Source organism: Pelmatolapia mariae, linkage group LG16_19, assembly GCF_036321145.2.
Source record: "Pelmatolapia mariae isolate MD_Pm_ZW linkage group LG16_19, Pm_UMD_F_2, whole genome shotgun sequence".
NCBI classification, from domain to species: Eukaryota; Metazoa; Chordata; class Actinopteri; order Cichliformes; family Cichlidae; genus Pelmatolapia; species Pelmatolapia mariae.
This window is the reverse complement of record NC_086241.1, coordinates 69,525,830-69,549,486: the sequence shown is the minus strand read 5'-3', so window position 1 is coordinate 69,549,486 and position 23,657 is coordinate 69,525,830. Positions and strand designations below refer to the sequence as shown.

Below are 23,657 nucleotides of genomic sequence, written 5' to 3'. Positions count from 1 at the left end.
CTGCTGTGAAACTGTGTTTGTTTGGTCCAGAACGCCTCCCTGCAGACGGAGAGCAGTCTGCTGAAGGAGCAGCTGAAGCAGCTGGAGAACCAGAACACTTCCCTCAACAACCAGATGGCGGCGCTGCAGCGGCACACCACCACGCTGCAGGAGCAGAACTCGGCGTTGCACACGCAGACGGCGAAGCTGCAGGCACGCTCACGCACGTGTAACTTCGACCCAGTTTACATTCAGGCCGTCGCGCTCACACTTCATCTCTGTGTCCTCTCAGGTGGAGAACTCCACCCTCTCCTCTCAGAGCGCCTCTCTCATGGCCCAGAATGCCGTGCTGCAAGGCCAGGTGACCGCCCTGGAGACGGAGGTGGAGTCGTGGCAGCGGCAGCGCGAGGAGGCGTGGCGAGCCAGAGAGGGCGTGCTCAGCGATCACGAGCGCCTGCTGAGCGTTCACGAGAGGCAGGCTCACGAGTACGAGCAGCTGATCAGTCAGCACGCGGCGCTGAAGGGCAAACAGAGGGCGCTGGAGAGCGAGCACAGGACGCTGCACGGCAAGTAAGTGGACGCGTCGGCGTGAAGCGCTGGAATGATTCAGGTAACAGGAAGCAGCACAGGTGGGAGAAAGGGCGCCGAGTGTAACCATGGAAACGGCTCCTGATCGCTCGAGCCACCAGTTTCATTTTTAGCTGATCTACCTGTCCGTGTCACTTCCTGTCTTTGTCACTTGCTCTGTCAGCTTCACCTGTGCTGAAGTAGTTTCACCTTTGACCCTTTAAATCAGGCTAATCTAATACCTGCGAGGTGTACATGAATTTGAACCACTCTCAGAGAGACGCTTTGAGGCGGCCGACCTTTGACCCAATGACACTCCCTCCTTTCACAGATAAACAGAGGTTTGCTCTGAAACTGCAGCTGCAGTCATGATGTGTACGTTTAATGACGTTTACAGCACGATGGCGATGAAGAGCAGAGGGTCTGATGAGCACGGAGCGCCGCCGCTCGCTCTGCCGCTCGCTCTGCCGCTCGCTCTCTGTCAGGGGTTAAATGTGTTTGTTCCAGCTGAGAAACATCAGGCTCAGGCGTCTGCACCGGTGATCAGATACTGTCTGCACTCTGAGGTCAGAGCGTCCATCGGCTCACTGAAGTTTGTCACACTTGCTGATTTTTGACTGAACAAACAAACACGCGACACTGAGCATTTCATCAGATTTTAATAAGCAACAAGCTGCAGTGAAGCCGCTCTCAGAGTAAAGCAGCCTGTAAGCATGACGGGAATGTGTTCACCTGCACCATAAACATGTGCTGACATTTGTGCGACACAGTTAAGATCACAGTAACTGTTTACATGAGTTCATGTGTGCAGTGCTGAGGAAAGGACGAGCTGCGTGACTCTGCAGAGATCAGTGATCTCCTGAGTATTTCTGGATTATATGTCACAAGGATTTCCTGCTGCTGCAGTCGCACCTGCAGCCTGCTCCACATAGCAGTTGTTGTCAAACAGCTGACCTGCAGCTTGGTTGTGTTTTTCAAGAAAGGCTTGAAGCTGTGACAGGGTGCACTCGTAGATCTTGTTCTCAAAATTCTTAGCTGTGGCACCCCCACTCTTACAAGATGTCTTGTCACAGTAGCAGTGGGCGACCCACATGTAGTCTGGGATGTTGACACCTGGCTGGTTATCTCTTTTGATCCAGTTTCCTTCTGATGGAATCGCACCAACCAGAACGTAGACGGAGTTACCTTTGGCCAAAGCTTTGAGTTCTGCCTCATGTTGACTCCACTTCTTTTCGTTCAGTGATTGTTTTTGGGGAACTATGTTGGTCAGGGTCATAGTGGCTTTGGAAGCATCACCTGTAGAAAATGATGTAGAGACAGAAGAAGGATGTGATTGGTGGGTGGATGATAGCGTAGCAGGTTATGAAGTGCTGTGTAGAATAAATTTCCCTCATAAACAGAATTTAATTATTTTTAAAGGTCTTGTGTTTGAAGTCTTCTTCTTTCCTGTGTTCTCTGGTACATGTTCCTGGACCGTGTTCTGTCCCCACATGTGAGAACACACGTGTACATCTTACTGAGTGTGCACAACACAGACATGACAAACCCCTCAGAACAGCTCGACCTCTCTTACCTGCATGGTGCGAGTTGGGGTTGAGGTGACCTCGGCTGTAACCATTAGGAAGTTTATTGTAGTCCTCGTCTGTTGCCTGCCTCGTTCCTATTTCATCAAGGTTTAGTGTAGGATGTTTGTAAATCAGTGAATCCTGTGTCATCATCTCCTCTTCAAACTCCTGTTTTACCAGCTAAAAGTAGAAGATCGACATGATGTGATGTAAACATGTTATAGATCAGCTGATCTACATGCACACAGTAAAAAGTACTTTGTTTACATTAAAACGACCCACTCTGGTGTGTTACTGTAATATTAAACACAGAAAGTACTGCCATCACTTTTTACAGTCTTCACTGAAATGTTAAATGTGTGATGAAGCTTTAGCATCTGTCAGGAAGTCTGGGATCAGCTGTCTGTGGAAGAAACCTGAGTGGGTCTCATTTACAAAGCTGTCGTATACCTGAGGCTCCACCATCCATCTGTGATCTGATTTTTTGCCGTCCTCAACTATGTAAGCAGAGTAGACGGGAATGCGGTTGGTGGTGTCGTACAGGGTGGCAAAGTGGTAGCTGGTGGTTCACAGAGTTAATTAGAAAGATTGAATCTTAAAAGTAAAGTTCACAATAGCAACGACAGATCAGAAAGTTCATTTAAGTAAAGTCCATCTCTGCAGTTTAACAGAATAAATAAATACTTTTATTTAATATGATCATTACCTGTTCTTAAACTTCTGGCAGATGTGGACGTGATTATTGGGAGTCCACTTTGGCACATGCCCGTTGTAAAAGTATTTCTTGCACCCCTACACAACAGAGCAGCAGAAACCAGGTTTAAACACACACAGAAACCATCTTATCATATTTATGAATGCACTGACACACAAACCTCAAAGTTTTCCACGACGTGTGCGTTGACGGGAAAGACGAGGAGGAGGAAGCACACGGTCACCGAGCTCTGCATGCTGGATAAGTCTGATATCCTCCGTGTGAGTAACACCTAACACAAGAAATGAGCTTTTTGAACAGCATGATGTGAGGCTCCACACGACCCAAGATTTTCATCACTGTGCTGGAAGGAGGCAGCTGCACGCTGCAAAAGAGCCGAATCTCACCCATCAATGCTCCAGAGCGCAAACATGATGAATATATTCTGTTTTAATTTACATGATTATTCAAATCAGAATATTCTAAAACTAAATGCACCCTTCTTTAGAAAACACAATAATATTCTCATTCTCCTGTGATTCAGACGGAAAGTTATCTGCTCTGAATAAGCTGTTATTAGACGATAGACCGTCAGTTCAGTGCGTTAATTCATTCTCGTTTCATTCTCGTTTGGCTCTCAGCGAAGGCGGTCGCACTTTTCTCCTCTCCTCCTTTCCCCTATCTTCCCTGCTTAGCTGCTTATGTCCTTGTCTTGTCTCGTGTTTTTTCTTCTCACCTCCCTGGAACACTCTCTCACAGTCTGTGTCTAAAACCTAAAGAGAACTATGGATTTGATCAACTGGTCTCTGAATGCTATTGACACCCTTTTCTCAACGAGAAGTCTGGGCTCGGGAGAGCCCGAGTGCCCTGGAGGGACTTTCCCTGCCGGATACACGATGGACGGGTGGCAGAAATGGAGGATTGTGTGCCTGGCGGGACTGTCGATCGAGGACGCTGAAGATATCTACCTATTCTGAACCATGATAACAGGGTTCTTGCTGATCGGAGCTGGCTTGGCCCTGGCTTATCGGAGAATTAAGAAAGCGGAACCGGCTGTTCAAACCCCCACAAAGCTGCCCGCTGAGATTGAATTGACGGGACGAGGTGCGGTTTCTCAGAAAGGGCTCACAGACGGGGACATGGTCAAGAGCTTGGAGGCTATTGCGGCTGCAGTGAATACTCAGAATAACATCTCTGAGCGGATATTGGGACACATCAGGGAAGAATCCGCTCAAATCAACAACTATGGGCGGAAGTTGGAATACATCACGGATCAGTTGGCTGCGGTCGTGAGGTCTCAGAATCTGCTCTGTGAGCAAAAGAGTGACAAGACCACGGAATTGAGGGTAAATAACATCATGGAGAAACTGGCAGCTATCCAACGGGAGATGGAGAGACCAGTGTCGGAGTGCTAAAAAACAGCTCGAAATTCTCATGAGTTGTTGGAAGAAAATCGCCATCATAATGCGGTACCCCTCCGGCGCCAGCTGTGGGCTCAAGGCTGGAGCCGATCAAAACAATCCCTGATAACGACTATGTTGAGACTGTTCCTTCCCATTCCATTAAGGCCACCTGGGTTGGCTGGTAGACTGTTTACTTAGCCTGGCAGGGCGAAGGACACTGTCTCCGCTGAACTATGGACACGCACACACACACACTTACACTGATAAGCACACACTCATCCCCCTTCCCTTTCCAAACGCCTTCGATGCTTGTTTCCGGTGGGGGAACACGGCGGGTCTACGTGCAGCGCTGGGAAGATAGCGCTGTGCGAGGCGGCTGCTGGGTTCGCTTCACATTGCTCCTCACCCATCACCCAACCCTGTGGCTTGTTATGTCTTCACAATGTTGTGCTGTGGACATCTATGTGCTTTTTTGTGCAGAGGAGTTTTGTTTTTTTTGTTTCCTGTTCTCGTGCTGTCCTACCATGGAAGCACAGCATGAGAAGGGGTCTCTTTTTTTCCTCTTGTACTTTCCCATTGTAATGTACATTTCAATGTTTTTTTTCTCTCCAACGCTACCAATCTCCAACTGTATCCCCACGTAATGTCTGTGTTGTGTATGTAAGGTCGGGGGGGTCCCATTTCACTGCAGGGCAACCTGCATGTGACGAATAAAGCTTTTGATTGATTGATTGATTGATTAACAGGGCGTAAGCGCAGGGACGCTGTGTCGAAACATGAACACTCACATCCTGCGTTCTCGGCCTGTTTGGCAGTTATTGCCATGCTGTGTTTAACACAACAGCGCAGTTGGTGAAATGGTTATTAATCAACGAGACCCTCCAGTTCCTCCATCGCTCCATCAGTTAATGTAATTTTCTATTCAGTGAAGGTCCAGAGGTTATGCATAAAATTGTGCCGTTCGCTTTGTAAAAAAACAGGCAGGAAGAATCTGCTTTGATTCCAGATTTATGAGTTTTATTCTGCTGCAGTCCTCACGTTACCTGTGGCAGGTTAAACGCCCGCAGTCCTGGATCGCCTCTGGAAGCTAACAGTAACTCTTCACTTTGATCGGCTCCTTCTGGCTCAGGCTGAACTTAAGTCAAAGCTGCTGCCTCCGTGTGGACCTGCTCCAGGGCCCATTAAACAGATGCAGTGCTCTGAATGCAGCTGCGATGCCTGAGTGTGAGGACAAGTGTCTGAACATTTGTACCTGACAGAAGCTCTCAGTGACAGGATCACAGTTTCATTGTTTTAATAAACAGGTTCTCTTTAAGCCTGCAGAGCCCAGCAGAGTCCTGATTGTCGGACCTTGTAAAAACTTAGGAAAACCTCAAATAAATATCCGTTTGCATATCTGAGTTTTACTTTGTATGCTACAGCCGGCACTTTTATTTCGGTTTTTCTGCGAAAAAGATGGCACTGATGACGGAGAGGTGTCCGCAGACTCGTGTATCAGGTATGACGCACCGGATGTGAGGGGTTAGAGAGAAATCTGCTCTGTGAAACGTCACGAACGATAACTATCATTATTTTCTTTGATCTTAAGCTGTAGCCACCGTGACGTCACGGACTGATTTCTGAGGAGTCTGTAAGGGTGGGGGCGGGGCTCTAACTGTGGTCGCTCATTGGCTAGCGGCGGACCCGCTGTTAGCCAATTAGCGCAGTCCTTATAAACCTTATTTCTGTCAAATAATACGATAAACATTTACGGAATTTGTATCGAAATGAGCGCGGAGTCGCGAGTTCTTCGGTCACGTGGTCAGAGGTCCACTCACTTCCGCTCTGGCGCATCATCCGGAAGCGGCTTCCATCGTCGGTGTTTCCAGGCTTCTCCGGCTTTAAAGTGGAAATATGACCCGGAACTCCCGGTTTCCAACTTCCGCCTTCAAACAGCGCACGGCAACGTCTCCGGTCCGCGTGTTTCAGTGCGAGCAGACACGCGGACAGACCGGAAACAGAATAAAGTTCCGTTTACCTGCGTTACACACCGTTTCAGTCACACCGCTGTTCGCTCTGAAGGCTTTGATGTGCAGGCAGTGTGACGCATTTACTCACCTGAGAGAACAGCTGGAACACAGCTGACTGCTGCTGGCTTCAGAGCGGGAACTCTTATTCTTCCTGCCGAACTCTGCTTATATATGCTCAACTTATCTATATATACCTTTCCAAAAATACCACTTTACAGCCCCACCCACCCCGCGATAAGCTCCCCCCATCGTCTGGTTCTGGATGGGAAACCAGAACAATGAAAGATGTGATACAGGCAGTGTTGGATTATTACTCACAAAGAGTAATCTATTACACATTAGTCTTTTATTAAAAGTAATGGAGTCTGTAGCTGCTAGAGAAAGTAATCTGTTACATCATGTACCTGTAACGGTGTCAGAACGACAGAAACCTGAGGCTGCAGTTTGTATCATTCCATCATCTCCCTTCCTAAAGCATCACCATGCCCTATTTCATTAGAGTTTAGTTTCAGTGAATCCTCTGTCATCATGTCCTTTTCAAACTCCTCGTTCACCAGCTGAAGGTAGAAGATCGACATGATGTGATGTAAACATGTTATAGGTCAGCTGATCGACATACACACAGTAAAATTTACTTTGTTTACAGGAAAACGACTCATTCTGGTGTATTACGGTGATATTAAGCTGTCGTATTCCTGAGGTTCCACCATCCACTTATCATGCCGAGGTTTCTCCTTGTTGTAATGAACGACATAATGTGACTGGCAGTGTCGTACATGGTGGCAAAGCGGTAGCTGGTGGTTCAGAGAGTCGATTAGAAAGATTGTAGTGATAAAAAATTAAATGAATTTAAAGCGTGTGACATGACGTGGCTAATCATTTTGCTCTGCCCATCTGCAGGTACTGTGCACTGCTGCAGCAGAAGGAGAAATGGGAGGAGCATGAGGGGCGTGGCCTGAAAGAGAAGGAGGAGCTAAACCTGGAGATCCAGAAGAACCGCCTCCTGCAGCAGGAAAACCTCCAGCTGAAAACAGATGTGGACAGGTGATGTGTTTTCACACACAGACTGTATATCAAAGATGGACAATCATGACATCACTCATTAGGTTCTGATGTTTTGAAGCCTCTGTGTTAGCGTTTTCTCCTCCATGTTGGTTCCAGAAGCGACCATGTTTGGATGAGAGGGCGGAGCTACCAGATGATGTTGCTCATCAGAGCTCAGTAACACCCAATGAAAACCCTCGTCGTTTGTAATACCAGAATGGTATTACACCATTCTGGTATTACACCAGAATGAGTCGTTTTCCTGTGAGCACAGACTTTAAACTGTTCACCTTCTGCTTCCATCTTCAGACTCTCCGAGAGCCAATCACAGCAGGCGGAGCAGAGCAAGGGGCTCCAGCAGCGACTCAACGAACTCAAGAGCTCTTTAGGCTCCGCCCAGCTGGAAGTGAGTCAGTGGATGGCGCGATACGATTCGCTGATGGAGCAGAACCAGACGCTGGATCTCACCATGACCAAACTAGACAACCACTGTGAGGTAAGCGCACGTTTTTCTGAAACGGCTGATTGACGGGTGCAGCGTGGTCACCGCCTCCTCTGTGTGTGCGCCCAGCTCCTGAGTCGCCTTAAAGGGAACCTGGAGGAGGAGAACCACCACCTGCTGAGCCAGATCAACCTGCTGAGTCAGCAGAACCACACGCTGCTGGAGAGGAGCATGGAGAGCAAGGAGCTGTACCACCAGGAGCAGAAGCTCTACATGTGAGTGCTCGTCAGCCGCCGCGAGGTTCAGACAGGCGACGTCCTGCAGGACGAGCTGATCGCTGACGAACACAGTTTACCCTCAGCTGTCAGTCGGTGCAGTCCTCACATCTGTGTTTAGCTTTTACGGGACTGCAGGCACACACCTGCAGGCACACACCTGCAGGCTCACACCTGCAGGCACACACCTGCCATCTCATCAGCAGGTTGGAACATCTAAATCAGGGGTGTCAAACGTACGGCCTGTGGGCCACATCTGGCCCGTGAGATAATTTCATGTCAGTTAATGATGGCCCGTCGGTGTGGGGGCGCTGAATCTACAGCCCTGCTGAGAATCCTCGCAGGGAGGGGTATGTGGTTTCCACGGAAACACCAGAGTCTCAGCTAAAAGTTCAACAATTTCAACAACCAACCCAAACAGCTGCCACAGCAGACGATTAAAGAGAAATATCAGTTTTTCTGTGACTACAGTTAAATAAAGTGGAGAGTCTGAGCGAGCAGAACTTTTCTGTCATCTTTGTTCTGACAGTTTAGAGTCGTGCTGACAGAAAAACAGTTGAATCTGTAACGTCTGACAGGAAGTTTCACTGGTGTGTGGGCCGCCAGACAGAAAGTGAGTTTGACACCCCTGATCTAAACTTCACCCTGCACCCACTCCACCGTGGTGCCGTCAGGGATCACAATTGGCCGACTGTGACCGATGTCTGTCTGTCTCGTCAGTGATAAGCTGAACGCTCTCCGTCGTCAGAAGGAGAAACTGGAGGAGAAGATCATGGACCAGTACAAGTTCTACGACCCCACGCCTAAAAAGTAAGAGTCCACACTTCACTTCAGCAGACGTTTGTAGCTGCTCCTCAGAGAGCGCCAAACCAAACTGTCTTATCTTTATGGCCATCGCCGCCATCTTTGTTTCTGTGGCGCTACGAGAGGCGGAGCATCAGCTGTTGGGTATCCATACGCATCTACAGACCAAATCCCAGAACCCTACTCACCAGCGCTCACGCGTGCTGCCAAGTTGTTTGTCACACCTGTGACAAACAGGTGAGTGGCTGCAGGTTTCAGCCCAGAGGCCGGAAACATGAAAGAGCCCAACATGCTCGTGGAGGTTTTTCCAGGTCTAGTCAGTTAAAGCGCTTTGAGGCGACTGTTGTTGTGATTTAAGCTATACAAATAAAATTGAATTGAATTGAAAGAGTGACGCCGTTTCTTGCTTTATCGTCCAATCAGAGCCCTGATTGTGTTTAAAAGTGTGAGTGCTCACTGTGTTGCAGGAGGAGTCAGTGGGCCGGAGCCAAAGCTTTAGTCAAACTCATCAAACCCCGAAAGGAGAGCAGCCGGGAGAGCGGGGCCGAGAGGGAGCGGACTAAGAGCGCCCCGGACATCCCCCTACCAGCCACGCCCCCCCTCCTGCCCCCCGAGACCCCGCCCCCTCCACCCCAGAGGACCCTCAGTGACTCGCAGGGCGGCGGCCATAACAGCCCGGGCCCCCAGAGTCCATCTGTGACCCCCATCAGCCGAGGTACACATACACACACACACAGAAACTCGTTAAACATGCCTGCAGAGTGTTTAGTTTCCTCTGGGGGACTCGCTCGCTGTGAAGTTTGGGGACTTCTGATCAGAGGCTCAGAGCACATGTGGGGGAGCTGCTCTCTCTGTCCTGTAGAGGGCGCCGTTGGCTTTCACATGACTGACAGTAAGTTCATATCTGGAACCTTCCTGAGCAGCTGATCCAGCCGTGCACACGTCTGATATTTTTACTGCAGATTTTCAGGGTTTTTATCAGATTCGATCCGTTCTTTGACTTGTTACCTGTCGGTCATCGCTCCACAGACGCAGCTCATTTAAATTCAGACATGCAGTGACAGGTCCTCATCTGCACAGCTGTTTGTGCACTTTTAGTCTGAACGGGAGTTTTTTGCAGGCGTGTTGTTGGCGTGTTACTCCTCACCTGTATGCACACGTGGAGCGAGCAGCCCTCTCACAGAAACCTCTGTTTGTTTCTTTGGAGCCTAAATGAGAACAAAGTGAAACAGGAAAGAACAACAAAAACTGTCTTTGTGCTTTTTGGCCGGCGTGATGTTCCAGACGTCACATTCTTAGTTTGGGACCGTTGGGAATGCTGGCACGCCTTTAACCCTTTAAGACCGGTCAGAGCGGGCACGCTTCGTTTTGCGTAACTATTTTTAAATCTCTGTAGAACCGGAACCACGTAAGCTAGCGCAATAATTTCTTTTGCATATGAAACCGGAGGAGTTGTACTTACATGTTATGCCATCAGCTTGTCCTCGGTCACGGTTTCCTTCCACATATAGCTTTGCAAAAACTGCATAAAAAGCACTTGCAGCAGCAAAAACATAATATTCCAGAAACAGGCTTTGCCGATCCAATCAGCTGTTCATAACACTTCCTATGTTGGAATAGAGGTCAGCGCGAACTATCGCATGTCCGCCATTACCTGCCCAAAACCGGAAGTGATGTCATTTTCGCGGAAAATGTTGTGGTTTTTTTTTTATCTTCAGGGCCTTATAAGCCTTATGAGTTTTTAAAAGTCATGTTTGACTTCATGCTTTTCTGAATAGTTTCTGTGATGCTTAGAACTAAAGCTGCACTGCTGGAAATAGTTTATTTTGATGCACATGCTGGTTTTTTGCAAATTTGCATTATAATATTTATTTTCGTTTTTTCTCCAGTATATAAAAATTGGTGTATCTCAAAAATAAAACTATGAAGACACTCAAAATAAATTTCTCGTGGTTGGAAACTATTTTGTGCAACTTTTTTGTATTTACAGTTTTGAGGGATAAACCCCTTAAAATTCTCTAACTACAAATATATTTTAAAAAAACAAAAAATGATTTTCAATTTTTTTGTAGTTTATTGCACTTTTTTGCAATTTATGTAATTACTATGGACTTAATGCAAACATATTATCAAACTTTGGGCTGTAATGGTTGTATTGATGTATAGCAGCTTGAAATGTTCCCACAAACGGCTCTGCAGCCTGTAAAGATATAAAGATAAGCTCTGGAGGACTTGATTCTATGGTGGGTCATAAAGGGTTAAAATGTCTGTGAAGGTTCTCAGTCATCCAGGTCATCGTAGTCAAAGGAGTTTGCAAAGAAAAGCGTCTGGACTTCTTTAAGTTGCTTGAAGACGTTTCACCTCTCATCCGAGAAGCTTCTTCAGTTCTAGGGTCAAATGGCCGAGAGTCCCAGATTTAAACCCAGTGGGAGTGTCCCCCCAAAGAGGGACAAAGGACCCCCTGGTGATCCTCTAATCACATGAGCCAAGGTGTGAAAGCGGGTGTGGGACCTAATCAGCCAGGGTTTCGGGTGAGCTCATTGTGAAACCTGGCCCCACCCTATCATGTGAATTCCTGAGGTCAGATGGCCCAGGATGTGAGTGGGCATTAAGGCGTCTGGGGAGGGAACTCAAAACTGGATTATAGATGGCAGACAGTTGGTGTCGTAAACCACCGCCTCTGTTCAAAGATGGTCGCTCACAGTGGACATAGATGGCCTCTTTCACTCCTCTTTCAAACCATCTGTCCTCTCTGTCCAAAATGTGAACATTGGCATCCTCGAAAGAGTGACCTTTGACCTTTAGATGCAGATGGACTGCTGAGTCTTGTCCTGTGGAGGTGGCTCTTCTATGTTGTGCCATGCGCTTGTGAAGTGGCTGTTTGGTCTCTCCAATGTAGAGGTCTGGGCATTCCTCGCTGCACTGTACAGCATACACCACATTGTTAAGTCTGTGTTTAGGAGTTTTGTCTTTCGGGTGAACCAGTTTCTGTCTGAGTGTGTTGCTGGGTCTGAAGTACACTGGGATGTCGTGCTTGGAGAAAACTCTCCTGAGTTTCTCTGATACACCGGCTACATAGGGGATGACAACGTTGTTGCGTCTGTCTTTCTTATCCTCCCTCGCTGGTGTCTGATCTTCTTTTCTGTGCATCTTTGCTGACTTTATGAACGCCCAGTTAGGATAACCGCATGTTTTGAGTGCTTCCTTTACATGTGTGTTCCTTCTTTTTTCCCTCAGGCTTAGAGGGAACATGTTCTGCCCGGTGGTGTAGGGTCCTGATTACTCCAAGTTTGTGTTCCAGAGGGTGATGGGAGTCAAAGAGGAGGTACTGGTCCGTGTGTGTGGGCTTCCGGTAAACTTCCATGTTGAGGTTGCCATTCTCTTCAATGTGCACGGCGCAGTCCAGGAAAGGCAAACAGTTATCCTTTGTGTCTTCCCTGGTGAACTTGATGTTTTTATCCACGGCGTTAATGTGTGCAGTGAAGGATTCCACTTCTTGTGTCTTGATTTTGACCCAGGTGTCATCTACATATCTGTACCAGTGGCTGGGTACTCTTCCTTTAAAAGAGCCTAGAGCCTTCCTTTCTACTTCCTCCATGTAAAGGTTGGCTACAATAGGTGACACGGGGGAGCCCATGGCACAGCCATGTTTTTGTCTGTAGAAGCCTTCGTTGTATTTGAAGTATGTTGTGGTGAGGCAGAGGTCTAACAGTGTGCAGATCTGATCGGGTGTGAAGTTGGTCCTGTCTTCCAAGGAGCTGTCTTCTTGTAGTCGTTTTCTGACAGTCTCCACTGCTTCCGTGGTGGGTATGCAAGTGAAGAGAGAGACTACATCAGAGGACACCATGGTTTCATCTGGATCCAGGGTAAGTTTCTGGACCTTGTCGGTGAAGTTCTTGATGTGGTGTGGGGTGTTCCCCACCAGAGGTGCAAGGATGGTAGCAAGGTGTTTCGCAATGTTATAAGTGGCTGAGTTTATGCTACTGACTATGGGTCTGAGTGGGACCCCTTCCTTGTGGATTTTAGGAAGTCCATAAATGCAGGGTATGGCATCCCCTGGATAAAGGCGGTGATATGTGAGGCGGTCAATGATTTTGTCCTTTTCAAGGTCTTGAAGGCAAGCTATAACTTTCTTTTTGTAGCTGCTTGTGGGGTCTCGCTTTAAGGCTTCGTAGGTGTTGTTGTCACTGAGGAGAGTAGTGATCTTTGTGTGGTAATCTGTTGTGTTTAGGACCACGGTGCACCTTCCCTTATCCGCTGGTAATATAGTGATGTTGTGGTCTTTGCTCAGGGAAGCGACGGCCTTCTTTTCTTGTAATGTAAGGTTAGACGGAGGGACTTTCGCACTGGAGAGGGTGGCTGAGACTTTCATCCTGATCTGTTCTGCTTCTGTCTGTGATAATTTATTAATCCGTATGGCGGTTTCTGTGGCTGTGATGAGGTCCACTATGGGCAACTGTTGAGGAGAAATGGCGAAATTGAGTCCTTTGGCTAAAACCCTCTTTTCAGGTTCAGTGAGATTCCGGTCTGAAAAGTTCTTTACCCATTTCTCCCGACTGTCTTCAGGTGTGTTTTCTTCTCAGAGAAGAGAAGAAAACACAAATGCCCAGTTATCCTAACTGGCCAGTTATCCTAATTGGGCATTTATAAAGTCAGCAAAGAGGCACAGAAAAGAAGATCAGACACCAGCGAGGGAGGATAAGAAAGACAGACGCAACAACGTTGTCATCCCCTATGTAGCCGGTGTATCAGAGAAACTCAGGAGAGTTTTCTCCAAGCACGACATCCCAGTGTACTTCAGACCCAGCAACACACTCAGACAGAAACTGGTTCACCCGAAAGACAAAACTCCAAAACACAAACTCAACAACGTGGTGTATGCTGTACAGTGCAGCGAGGAATGCCCAGACCTCTACATTGGAGAGACCAAACAGCCACTTCACAAGCGCATGGCACAACATAGAAGGGCCACCTCCACAGGACAAGACTCAGCAGTCCATCTGCATCTAAAGGTCAAAGGTCACTCTTTCGAGGATGCCAATGTTCACAATTTTGGACAGAGAGGACAGATGGTTTGAAAGAGGAGTGAAAGAGGCCATCTATGTCCACTGTGAGCGACCATCTTTGAACAGAGGCGGTGGTTTACGACACCAACTGTCTGCCATCTATAATCCAGTTTTGAGTTCCCTCCCCAGACATCTTAATGCCCACTCACATTCTGGGCCATCTGACCTCAGGAAATCACATGACAAGGTGGGGCCAGGTTTAACAATGAGCTCACCCGAAACCCTGGCTGATTAGGTCCCACACTCGCTTTCACACCTTGGCTCATGTGATTAGAGGATCACCAGGGGGTCCTTTGTCCCTCTTTGGGGGGATACTCCCACTGGGTTTAAATCTGGGACTCTCGGCCATTTGACCTTAGAACTGAAGAAGCTTCTCGGATGAGAGGTGAAACGTCTTCAAGCAACTTTAAGAAGTCCAGACGCTTTTCTTTGCAAACTCCTTTGACAATAAAGGGTTAAAATCACTCACGGACCGTCGCTGAGAGCAGGAACGTGTGTCCACGTCTGTGTCCACGATGAGCAGCACCACTGTGTCCTCCAGCTGTTCAGCACATCTGGACAAAACAGGACAGATCATGTGTTTGAGAGGAAGTTTTCTGTGAAACACAAACTGTTGGATGGAAGTGAAAACAAACCTTTGTGTGTGATGGCTGCAGGACGGCATGGACTCCTTGTCCACAGAAACAGAGACGTGCTGTGGAAACGTCCTACATTGGGACATGTCCGGGGCTGAACGTGCATTTACACTTCCTCACACTGACACAGAGGGGTGCGATGGGTTTTTAAACAGGGAACTGTCACACACTGACATCGTTTAGGCTCCGCCCACATTTATAAACAGTAAGAAGGTCGGCACTGAAGCGTTTGTGACCCAACAAGTGCAAAAAGGTGATGAGTCGTCACAGACAGCAGCTCCTGCGTCGTCCTCTCATCTCTTCATCGCTCTGTGGTGCATGCTCCTAACATCTGTGGGTTTTCTCTGGAGATGAACTTGGGCTGAGCTCGGCTGTTTAACAGAGGACATTACATCCTAGTCTTCCTCACCTCCCTGCTCTCCTTCATCAGTGCCGCGGCGCGCTTGGCGTCTCCAGCTTCAGATTGAAGTCAGGTGTTTTTAAAGGTCACTGAAGCTGGGAACACTTGAATGCAGCCTGTGAGGGCGTAGCTCCCCTGTAACTAAAGGGTTTCAGTGTAATCTATTATATTTACATACAGATACTTTCAGGGAGACTAAGTATATTTAGTCGAGTATTTCCACATCTGCGCACGCTGTGTTATGCATTATTGTGGAGTGGATTATATTTATATCCACACTTGCTTTGATGTGCACGATGCTAAAGGTTAAAGGTTGATCCACTCCAGATTTCGGGCCGCTACTGTCAGTACTGCAGTACTTTAATGTACTTCCAGTATAATTACTTCTTTGTTTGCTGTACAACCTTGTGACCTTTGAGTATGTGTAGGTAATTACAGTGTAATTACAGGCGTTAGGTCTGAGTCGTTACTGAGAACGTTGCGCAGCGGCGGCGGCGAGCTTCAGGTTAACCTGAGCGTGAGCCAAGCTCAGCTCTGACGAGCTCTCTGATTGGTGTGTTCTGGGTTCTCTGCACGACCTCTGCTGTTCGTCCATAATGAGTTCTCACGTCTGTTTTCTTTCGTTTACTCACCTTTCCTTTTCCTCCCGTCTCCTCAGCTCCTCCTCCAAAACGCTTCAAATTTCTCCGCAGTAAAAGTCAAGACAAGATCCTCCCCTCTTCCTCCTCCTCCTTGTCGCCGTCCTCATCCTCCCCCATCACCCGCCGCTCCTCCCTCTCTCTCACCAGACGACTGCGATTTTGGTCCTCCGCTGACCTCACAGCCGACCTCATGGCTAGCCAGCCAATCCTAGCCAACGGAGATTTCTAACATGCTCATCATCATCCTCATCCTTTGTGCCCACTGACACCATCCTCATCATCACAGTCATCAGTGTGACAGACACACACACACACACACACACACACACCTCTGACACTAAAACATTAAAGAAAACCTCGAGCAGCCCCGTGTTTCTGGACAGTGTTATAGTAAGTAGTGTGTGTGTGTGTGTGTGTGTGTGTGTGTGTGTGTGTGTGGCTTGCAGTCTGTTCTGAGCTGTGAGTCTTTAAAGTCATGAAGGTTTTCAGTCCTGAGTGGATTTAAAGCGATGGCGCTCGCTCTCATCACTTCCTGCAGCAGAAAGCTTCAGACGCCGCTTTAATGCAGACCTGCAGGCTTCGCCCAACGAAACACTCACAGAATCACAACTGCTGCAGGCCGTGTCCCAGCTCACCTGTGCGCTCACCTGTGCGCTCACCTGTGCGCTCACCTGTGCGCTCACCTGTGCGCTCACCTGTGCGCTCACCTGTGCGCTCACCTGTGCGCTGAGGGTCACATGTCTCAGATAAGCACAGCTTGCTGCAGCTGTCATGTTTCATTGGTTGATTAGTTTTATCACAAAAGTAAAACCAGCGTCTTTAAAGTCATCATCAGACAGGAAGTACGCAGACAGGAAGTAGGTTTGTTGTTTCCTGTCTGGACAGCGATGTTCCTGAACCTGCATATGTGCTTTAATGGAAACTTCACAGATGTCACAGTTATTACTAATGCCCCTCCCCCAGCTTCTGATTGGTCAGATCACAGCACAGTGTCCTTAGTTTTGACGAACCGTGTCCGCTGTCAGGTGGGACGCAGCAGGTGTGTTTGCTGTGTGAGGCTCCACTCTCACTGCTTCAGCTGCGTCCTGTCCCTCTAATGCAGATCAGGAGCTGCCATCTCTGATCACGCTGTGATGTCATCAGGTCACATAGTGAGCTAACAGTGAGCGTGTGCGAGCCGCCGTGTCCTGCTTTGCTCTTTGTGACGCTCACCTCATGCTCACGGCCCGCCCACTCACGCCGCTGTGCTTCCAGTGATTTTAACCCTGCCGCTGTGAATCCCTCCTCACTGCATTCTGATTGGTCCACAGGCTTGGCGGACAGGGGCCGGGGCGTTTATCACAGCAGCACGCCAGGAGGAAGCAGCGAAAGCGTCAACGGAGAAGATGCACAGGGACCAGGTACCGTAGCCCTCACAGTGTTTTCATAGGCTGCAGGTCAGCTTCAGTCCTGAGGCAGGCTTCCAGCTCGGGCTCTGAGGTGTTCCTGCCCCACAGAGCGGGAGCTCCGCCCACTCTGTGGCAGTCTGTGGGTCCTGACTAAAAGAGTAAAAGCACCCATTAAAGTGGTGAAACTGAGCCTTGCTGGTGCGGCTGAGCTCCGTGCAGAGTCCTGAGGTTTGAGGATCATTAAAGGAGGAACTGCACATACAAGAACTTCCTGATTTCCTGTTTTAATTCCAGGTCAGACCCATAAAATCCATCTGAGCTCCACTCCGAGCCATCTGTCGTCTTCGCTGGGCTTCACCGGCAGCTCCGCCTCCAGGCTGGGGCAGATCGCCGGGCGCAGGCCCAGAGGTAGGCCGGCTTTTCGTTTTAATCAGAGCAGCTGCAGAAGTCTGAAACACTGCACGTGTGACGCTGCGGCTCACATTTACAGGCCCGTTACTGGACGAAGACTCGCGCCACAACGCCTCGGACCCGGCGTTCGGAGGTCGCCCAGGGTCAGCCGACTTCAGCCACAACACGTCCAGCTCCAACTCACCTGTGAGCTGCAGAGGTACAGACACACACACCTGGTTAAATGTGGAGGTCTGTGTCTGCGGCCTGCACAGAGCAGGAGTCTCGAACTCCTCGAGGGCCGCGTGTCTCTGCTGCAACACACATGGACGTTTAGTAGGTCGTTAGCAAGACTAACGAACCTGACTGCATGCTGAATTCAGCCATTCGATTCATGTTACAGCAGCTCATGAGTGAATGAACACGGTGCAGTAGAGTTAGAGCTCGCCGCCTCAGCTTCATCGTCTTACTAAAGAAGTACTCATAGTATTCAGGTGTGCTGCAACAGAGTCTCTGAGGAATGAAATTAAAGAACTTCAGGTCATATCTGTGCTAGCTAAACTTTGGAGGTGGGACTAGGTGATCTGTGGAGGCGGGGCTAGTTTACAGGTGCAAATGTCACCTTTCCCACTTTCGCCGCACTCAGCTGTACTTTCTTTTCAGATTTCTCGGAACGCCAGGGCCGCTCCGCTAGCCTCTCCAGTGACGACGTCACAGGTCTCAGCCAATCACAGCTGACCCTGTCGCGAAGCTCCACCCTTCCATATGACCACGCACCCCAGAGGGCCCAGCCACAACGTGGAGGCGGAGTCAGAAGCAAGACCCGCCCTGCTTCTCCTGGAAGTGAGATGGTGACGCTGGAAGAGTTCCTGCAAGAGAGCAACCTGCAGTCTCCTCCTGTGGTGAGACATGATGCACATATTTCTGCACACACGCCGCCGTCGCTGCTGATCACACGAGGCGAGCTTTCGGTCGGGGAGAGTCACGCTGAAGACCGGCCCTGATGTTTAAGTTTACCTGCTTTAAATTAGGCCGCCGCCCCTCAGGCCCCCCCACAGACTGTAAGCCAGTCACGGGCCTCTCGGGGGACGTTCTGACCTTTGAACCCCTGAACTCAGACCTGCCCACAGAGCAGACGTGACGTTCAGTTTCACACCAGGAGCTTTGTGTTTTAGTGCACGTTAGTGAAGACCAGCCTGAGGAGTCAGAGGGAGGACGTCCTGCCCGCGCTCCGAAAACATGAACGAGTCATGAAAGAGCTGAGCGTTACTTCCTGTTGAGCCTGAGCTTCAATATGACCTTCAGTGAGGATAGAGTAAGCTAGCAACCAGATAACACTCATACTTTTAATAGAAGCAGAAAAGGTGAGACTGAAACGTGATGATTCAGTGAATCTGAGTAACACTGTGAGAAACTTTAGTCTGAGATGAACTCTGGAGCATGACGCCACCATCGTGTCAGCACACTTCCTGTTTGTAGCAGATCAAAGTGTTTGGAGATGTAACGATTGTGTGGTGTGCAGCTCGATGATGATAACGTCTGATAAATAGCACGTAAGAACACGCCCAGCCTGAAGATCACCTGCTGCTGCTGTGAGCGCTGCACTCGGTGTTTTAGTGAGTCGGCGCCTCGAGCGTCCGAGAGCAGAGCGGCAGTGAAACAGGAAGCTCTGCTGCTTCGGCAGGTCACGTTTCTCGTTGAAGCTCGGTGTTTCGTGCAGGACGGTGCATGAAAAACACTGACGGTGTGTTTGATATGTTGAGGTGCAGCTGATGGGTGGATGCAGGCACGGCAGCGGCGGCGGTTTCTAACTGAAGCGTTTATATTCGCCGTGTTTCTGTTTGCTCGCAGTGATTTGTGGTTCGTTTCCTGTCGGGAGATTTCACTGGTGGGCGGTCTGTGTTTGTAAGAACTGTGGAGCTAACGTCCCGACACGGTCGGTTTCTCTCAGAGCCGCACGCGCTCTGATCACGCCGTTATTAACCGCTTCAGAGGTCAACGTTTATAAAAGCGACCCGTTGTTTTTCCCGGCCTCTCAGTAACAGCTCAGGTGTGTTTGACCTTTGCCCTTTGTCAGCCCCGCCCTGACTGTTTCTCTGGTTTTCAGGTGTCCACAGGAAGCAGAGAGGACCTGGTGACAGACTATTTTGCTAGAAGCCCCGCCCCCTCAGCTCCTGCCTGCAGAGATCAGGCGACGCCCACCAGCTATGTCACGCCCACCGTGCAGTCGTCCAATCAGAGGCCGGGACAGAGTGTGAAGCCCTCGCCCCGTCAGCCCGTGGGCCAGTCGCCAGCCTCGGGTCAGAGAAGCAGCCAATCGCTGAGCAGGACCTTCAGCCTGGCCTCGGCCGACCTGCTGCGCTCCAACGGGCCGGACAGCTTCAGAGGACACGACGGCTCCCCCGGCCAGGCCGACACCGTGGTGCGGCGTCAAGGAGGCGGGACCACTGGGAGAGAGCGGCCGCTGTCGGCTCGTTTTACCGCTCTGTCCAATCAGCACGCAGATAGCAGCTTCCTGAACCCGCCCATCCACCACTCCGCCTCCCTGAACCTGCAGGCGGAGCGCTACGCGGAGCGAGAGCGGGACCGAGGGCGGAGCGCCGCCTCCCGAAACGGCCCTCACCGTGGAGAAATTGCCATGGTAACCCCAGTGAGAGCGACGCCTGCCGTGCAGCCTGACGACACCCCCGAGTACGCAGAGGTCCCGAGGGAGGGGCGGTTGGGCGACTCCGCCCACACGAAGAAGGATGGCGAGAGAGGGAGGTGCGGCTCTGTGGAATGCCCAAAGAGCACGCCGGCATCACCCGACCCCAACAACGACCCGCAGACTGTGTGGTACGAGTACGGCTGCGTCTAAATACCGGAGCGTCACGCCCTGCATCCAGCCTCACAGACAGGAAGTGAGACTGAAGCAACGCCACCTTTCACGTCACAGTTTCACAGTTTTTGCTGATGCCATGACACTATCAGCGCTCCCCACAGGGGGGCGGGGCTTACCGGAGCGGGACGTTTCCTGAAAACATCTTTTTTGGATTCTATAGTGACGCCAAGCTGACGCTCCGTCTCTAACACACAGAGAAGACGCTGCTCCATCACCTCCACCCTGCAGCCACCACAACACTACGAGCGGCCCTGTCTAACTGCTGGACTCTCTGCAGGACCGCCGCCTGAATGTACAGGACGCCACATTCCCCGCCTCCAACATCACGCCAAACACTGGAAAAGACACAGGAGGGGTAGGAGGGGTGGGGGGTAAACAGGACGGGCGGAGAGCCTCCTCCCTTTTAAATTACAGCCCTGCTCCATCCATCTTTAGATTCTATCCCAGCATGCAACGCTCTGACACTTTACTGGAAATGTTGCTCAACCCAAGCCGACACTAGACACACACACACACACATATTTATATAATGATAGAGAGACACACAGGCTTTGTCCTCGGGGGGTTTCTGTGGCTTCTCTGCCTGCTCAGCTGGATTTAATTCAAACACACACACACAGACACTCACACACACACAGACACACTCACACACACACAGACACACACTGAGGTTTGGAGCCTGTGGCTGAGAGTAAAATCATTCACGTGTTTCCTCTGAGCTGTAACAGCCACTGTTTGGTGTTTGTGTTAATTATAGATGGAACACACACACACTTCATTCCCGGATTCACGCTCGTTTGCATAATTGGTGATTGTCTGTTTGTCTCAGAGGTCAGAGGTCACGTGAATGATTTTAGTGTTTTTCCCTCTGGCTGAGCTCACAGACACTTTGGGGAGGAAGAGGAGGCACAATGACTGAAGGTGTGTCTCACACACAGCTGATTATATTTAATGACTGACCTTTGACCTGCTGTTTCAAAGCACTACATTAATGATGATGATGATGGTAGAGATGAAGATGTAACACTGGAGTTATGAAATGAAGACTGAGCTGATATGAGTTAAATTATTCCTCCTGGAATTTGTACGTGTTTGATGATTTATTTTTTTTACTTTACTTTGAAAATACCAAATGACTTCCTGTGTGTGTGGCGGCGCTGCAGGTCGATGATGTCATGTTACCTGTGCGTTTGCTCTTTTTGTGTTTGCTGTAAAGTCGACCTGTTCTGCTGGTTACTGCTGCACCTGTGAGAGTGGCTGAGCATGAGTCTCAGCTCAGAATAATGCTTCTGTGTCTGAGCCATCCTCTGTCTGAATCAGGCTGCTTTAGCTCCTCCCTCTGCGAGACAGGATTCATACATACACATCATGCTCATTTCTCAGCAGCCAATTAAATCCTCAGGCTTCATCACCAATCAGATCACGTTATAAGAATATCTGAGAGCGAGCGAGGTGGCTGTTAGAAAACTTTCTTCTGATTGGTTGCCCCTCACAAACAGTTTGAATGCAGGTGGGTGGGGCCTCTGTGACACCTTTGTGACATCACTTAGATCACCTGTGCATGCAGCAGGTGGGTGACGTTAAGAAGAACAGTTCGACTTTATGGTCTCTTCCTACTTCCTGTGTGCTCGCCGCAAAGCGTCATCTTTCATCAGGAGGAGGAAGTGAAAGAGGAAGTGGCGGCGTCAGTGACGTTCCTGCTGTAACTGGATTTGCTGTAGTTCACTTTAAGACGATTTCTGCTGCGGTCGCTGCAGACGCGCAGAGGCTGAGAGCAGAAACACGTCAAAGCTTTTTGCTAATAAAGATTTTTAACCTTTGACCTCTGTGTGCTCTGTAGGTTCACACTCGTCACACCTGAACAGACACACACAGCAACACAGCGCTCAGGAAAAGTCTGCTTCCTGTGACGTTTTCCCTCTTAAAGGTAGAGCCTGACGGTCGCGTCAGGAGCGTGAGGTAACAGGTGGTCGTCTCATCAGCCACACACTCGTAGACGCTGTTGGACGAGCTGGAATCGATCCACTCACCACCTGATGGGAACACCACCCGCTCTTCCACCTGAGTTCATGCTGCTCAACGCTGATTAAAGCTATGAGATCGTCTGAGTGGACAGGTGTGCAGAGGAGGCTCCTCCCCCCTGTAGAGTGCGCCTGTGGCTGATGACCTCTGAGTTCCTCAAATCGAGACACTTTCATTTTAACGCATTTCCTCTTTCTCTGACGGCGAGATGAGTCACGGCTGCAGACGAGTAACCGTGACGGGCTCTTTTGATGCCGTGGGAACGCTTCAGATGACTCGCCAGATGTGCTCAGGCAGCTGCTTTCCTACACCACGCATGCCAGGTTAAATTCAAACTGTGACCTTTGACCTGACCCATCAGTGACCACACCACCAAACCTGAGCTCACAGCGTCAGAGTCGCCTTCAGAACGCTGAAATGTGATTGTTGTGAGAGCCTCCACGGTCGTCTCCGGACACGCAGGTGAGCGTGTGCAGATCTACCTGAGTCTGCGTGCTGCTCGTGTTTCAGACGTCTGAACGTTTGTTCAAAGATTCAGAAGTTCAAAAATAAAAATGAGGCTGTGACATCACAGTGTGTGTGTGTGTCAGTGTGTGTGTGTGAGTCAGTGTGTGTGTGAGTGTCTGTGTGTGTGTGAGTCAGAGTGTGTGTGTGAGTCAGAGTGTGTGTGAGTGTCTGTGTGTGTGTGAGTCAGAGTGTGTGTGTGAGTCAGAGTGTGTGTGAGTGTCTGTGTGTGTGTGAGTCAGAGTGTGTGTGTGAGTCAGAGTGTGTGTGAGTGTGAGTGTGTGTGTGTGAAACCTGCAGAGGAAACAGTTGTTTTGCTTCTTCCCCGCAGCACCTGAACGCACCATGAGCCCAGCGTTGTGTCTCACTGTTAGTCAGGTGTTTGTTTTTATCCCACCTGAGCACCAACCTCCAGACCTGAAGCACAGAGCGCTGCAGTTCCTCTGACGTCCAGCGGAGGCAGCAGTGAGTTTCCCGTGTTAAACTTTTGTCTAACAGCTGGAACAGCCTCAGACTGCAGCAGCAGGTGATTGGCTGATGATTCAGAGGACAGGTGACTGTAATGGAAGCAGTGACCTCTGACCTTCGCCCTGTGCCAGAACATTTGTAGCCGTGGTCCTCTCATTTGTCTCAGCTCCCTAAACGATGCTAAACACGGCGTTCAGGGTGAAAAGCAGGGAGCGTGCAGCACAAGCTGTCAGACTGCGCCTCAGGGGGGCGCTCTCACCTGGACCTTCAGTGTAACCACTGCTCATCCACCTGCTGAACGAGCTGCTTCACACCTGCACCATCATACGGCTCAGGTACAGTCAGGTCCATAAATATTGGGACATCGACACAATTCTAACATTTTTGGCTCCATACACCACCACAATGGATTCCAAATGAAACGAACAAGACATGCTTTAACTGCAGAGTGTCAGCTTTTATTTGAGGGTATTTACATCC

At 49.6% G+C, this 23,657-nt stretch overlaps 2 protein-coding genes across 9 annotated transcripts in view; one reads left to right on the top strand and one right to left on the bottom strand.

Moving 5' to 3' along the window:
* The window catches only part of ccdc88c (coiled-coil domain containing 88C), a 52,085-nt gene extending 30,082 nt beyond the window's left edge, over nt 1-22,003 (top strand). For 5 of the 6 annotated variants that reach the window (XM_063496806.1, XM_063496805.1, XM_063496808.1 and 2 more), the window contains 12 exons: nt 31-192; nt 272-549; nt 7,118-7,261; nt 7,571-7,757; nt 7,833-7,978; nt 8,699-8,788; nt 9,250-9,497; nt 16,835-16,924; nt 17,207-17,320; nt 17,403-17,522; nt 17,966-18,204; nt 19,410-22,003. In XM_063496806.1, coding sequence (XP_063352876.1) covers nt 31-192; nt 272-549; nt 7,118-7,261; nt 7,571-7,757; nt 7,833-7,978; nt 8,699-8,788; nt 9,250-9,497; nt 16,835-16,924; nt 17,207-17,320; nt 17,403-17,522; nt 17,966-18,204; nt 19,410-20,159 — 2,568 coding nt within the window. In that variant the 3' untranslated portion in view covers nt 20,160-22,003. Of the gene's footprint in view, nt 1-30; nt 193-271; nt 550-7,117; nt 7,262-7,570; nt 7,758-7,832; nt 7,979-8,698; nt 8,789-9,249; nt 9,498-15,541; nt 15,915-16,834; nt 16,925-17,206; nt 17,321-17,402; nt 17,523-17,965; nt 18,205-19,409 lie in introns of those variants that run through there. The other variant, XR_010096457.1, reaches the window with a different exon arrangement.
* On the bottom strand, nt 1,193-6,397 carry LOC134644122 (endonuclease domain-containing 1 protein-like). Of its 3 annotated transcripts, XM_063496853.1 has the most exons (7): nt 6,306-6,347; nt 5,252-5,426; nt 2,987-3,097; nt 2,818-2,903; nt 2,562-2,670; nt 2,120-2,291; nt 1,193-1,842 (listed from the first exon to the last, which is right to left on the bottom strand). In XM_063496853.1, the coding sequence occupies exons 3-7, from the start codon at nt 3,059-3,061 to the stop codon at nt 1,421-1,423; spliced, it is 864 nt and encodes a 287-aa protein (XP_063352923.1). In that variant the 5' UTR covers nt 3,062-3,097; nt 5,252-5,426; nt 6,306-6,347; the 3' UTR covers nt 1,193-1,420. The 3 variants fall into 3 exon arrangements, with proteins under 3 accessions (XP_063352923.1, XP_063352922.1, XP_063352921.1); XM_063496852.1 differs by lacking the exon at nt 5,252-5,426 and having other exon boundaries at nt 6,306-6,397; XM_063496851.1 differs by lacking the exons at nt 5,252-5,426; nt 6,306-6,347 and adding an exon at nt 6,026-6,268.
* Nucleotides 22,004-23,657: the final 1,654 nt, after the last annotated feature.

Excerpts from the sequence above, each read along its gene's own strand:
- LOC134644122 (XM_063496852.1), bottom strand. The coding sequence starts at position 3,061 with ATGCAGAGCTCGGTGACCGTGTGCTTCCTCCTCCTCGTCTTTCCCGTC. Across the intron at positions 2,904-2,986 it reads ACGTCGTGGAAAACTTTGAG|GGGTGCAAGAAATACTTTTA; the intron begins GTTTGTGTGTCA and ends TCTGTTGTGTAG. Across the intron at positions 1,843-2,119 it reads CCCCAACTCGCACCATGCAG|GTGATGCTTCCAAAGCCACT; the intron begins GTAAGAGAGGTC and ends CATTTTCTACAG.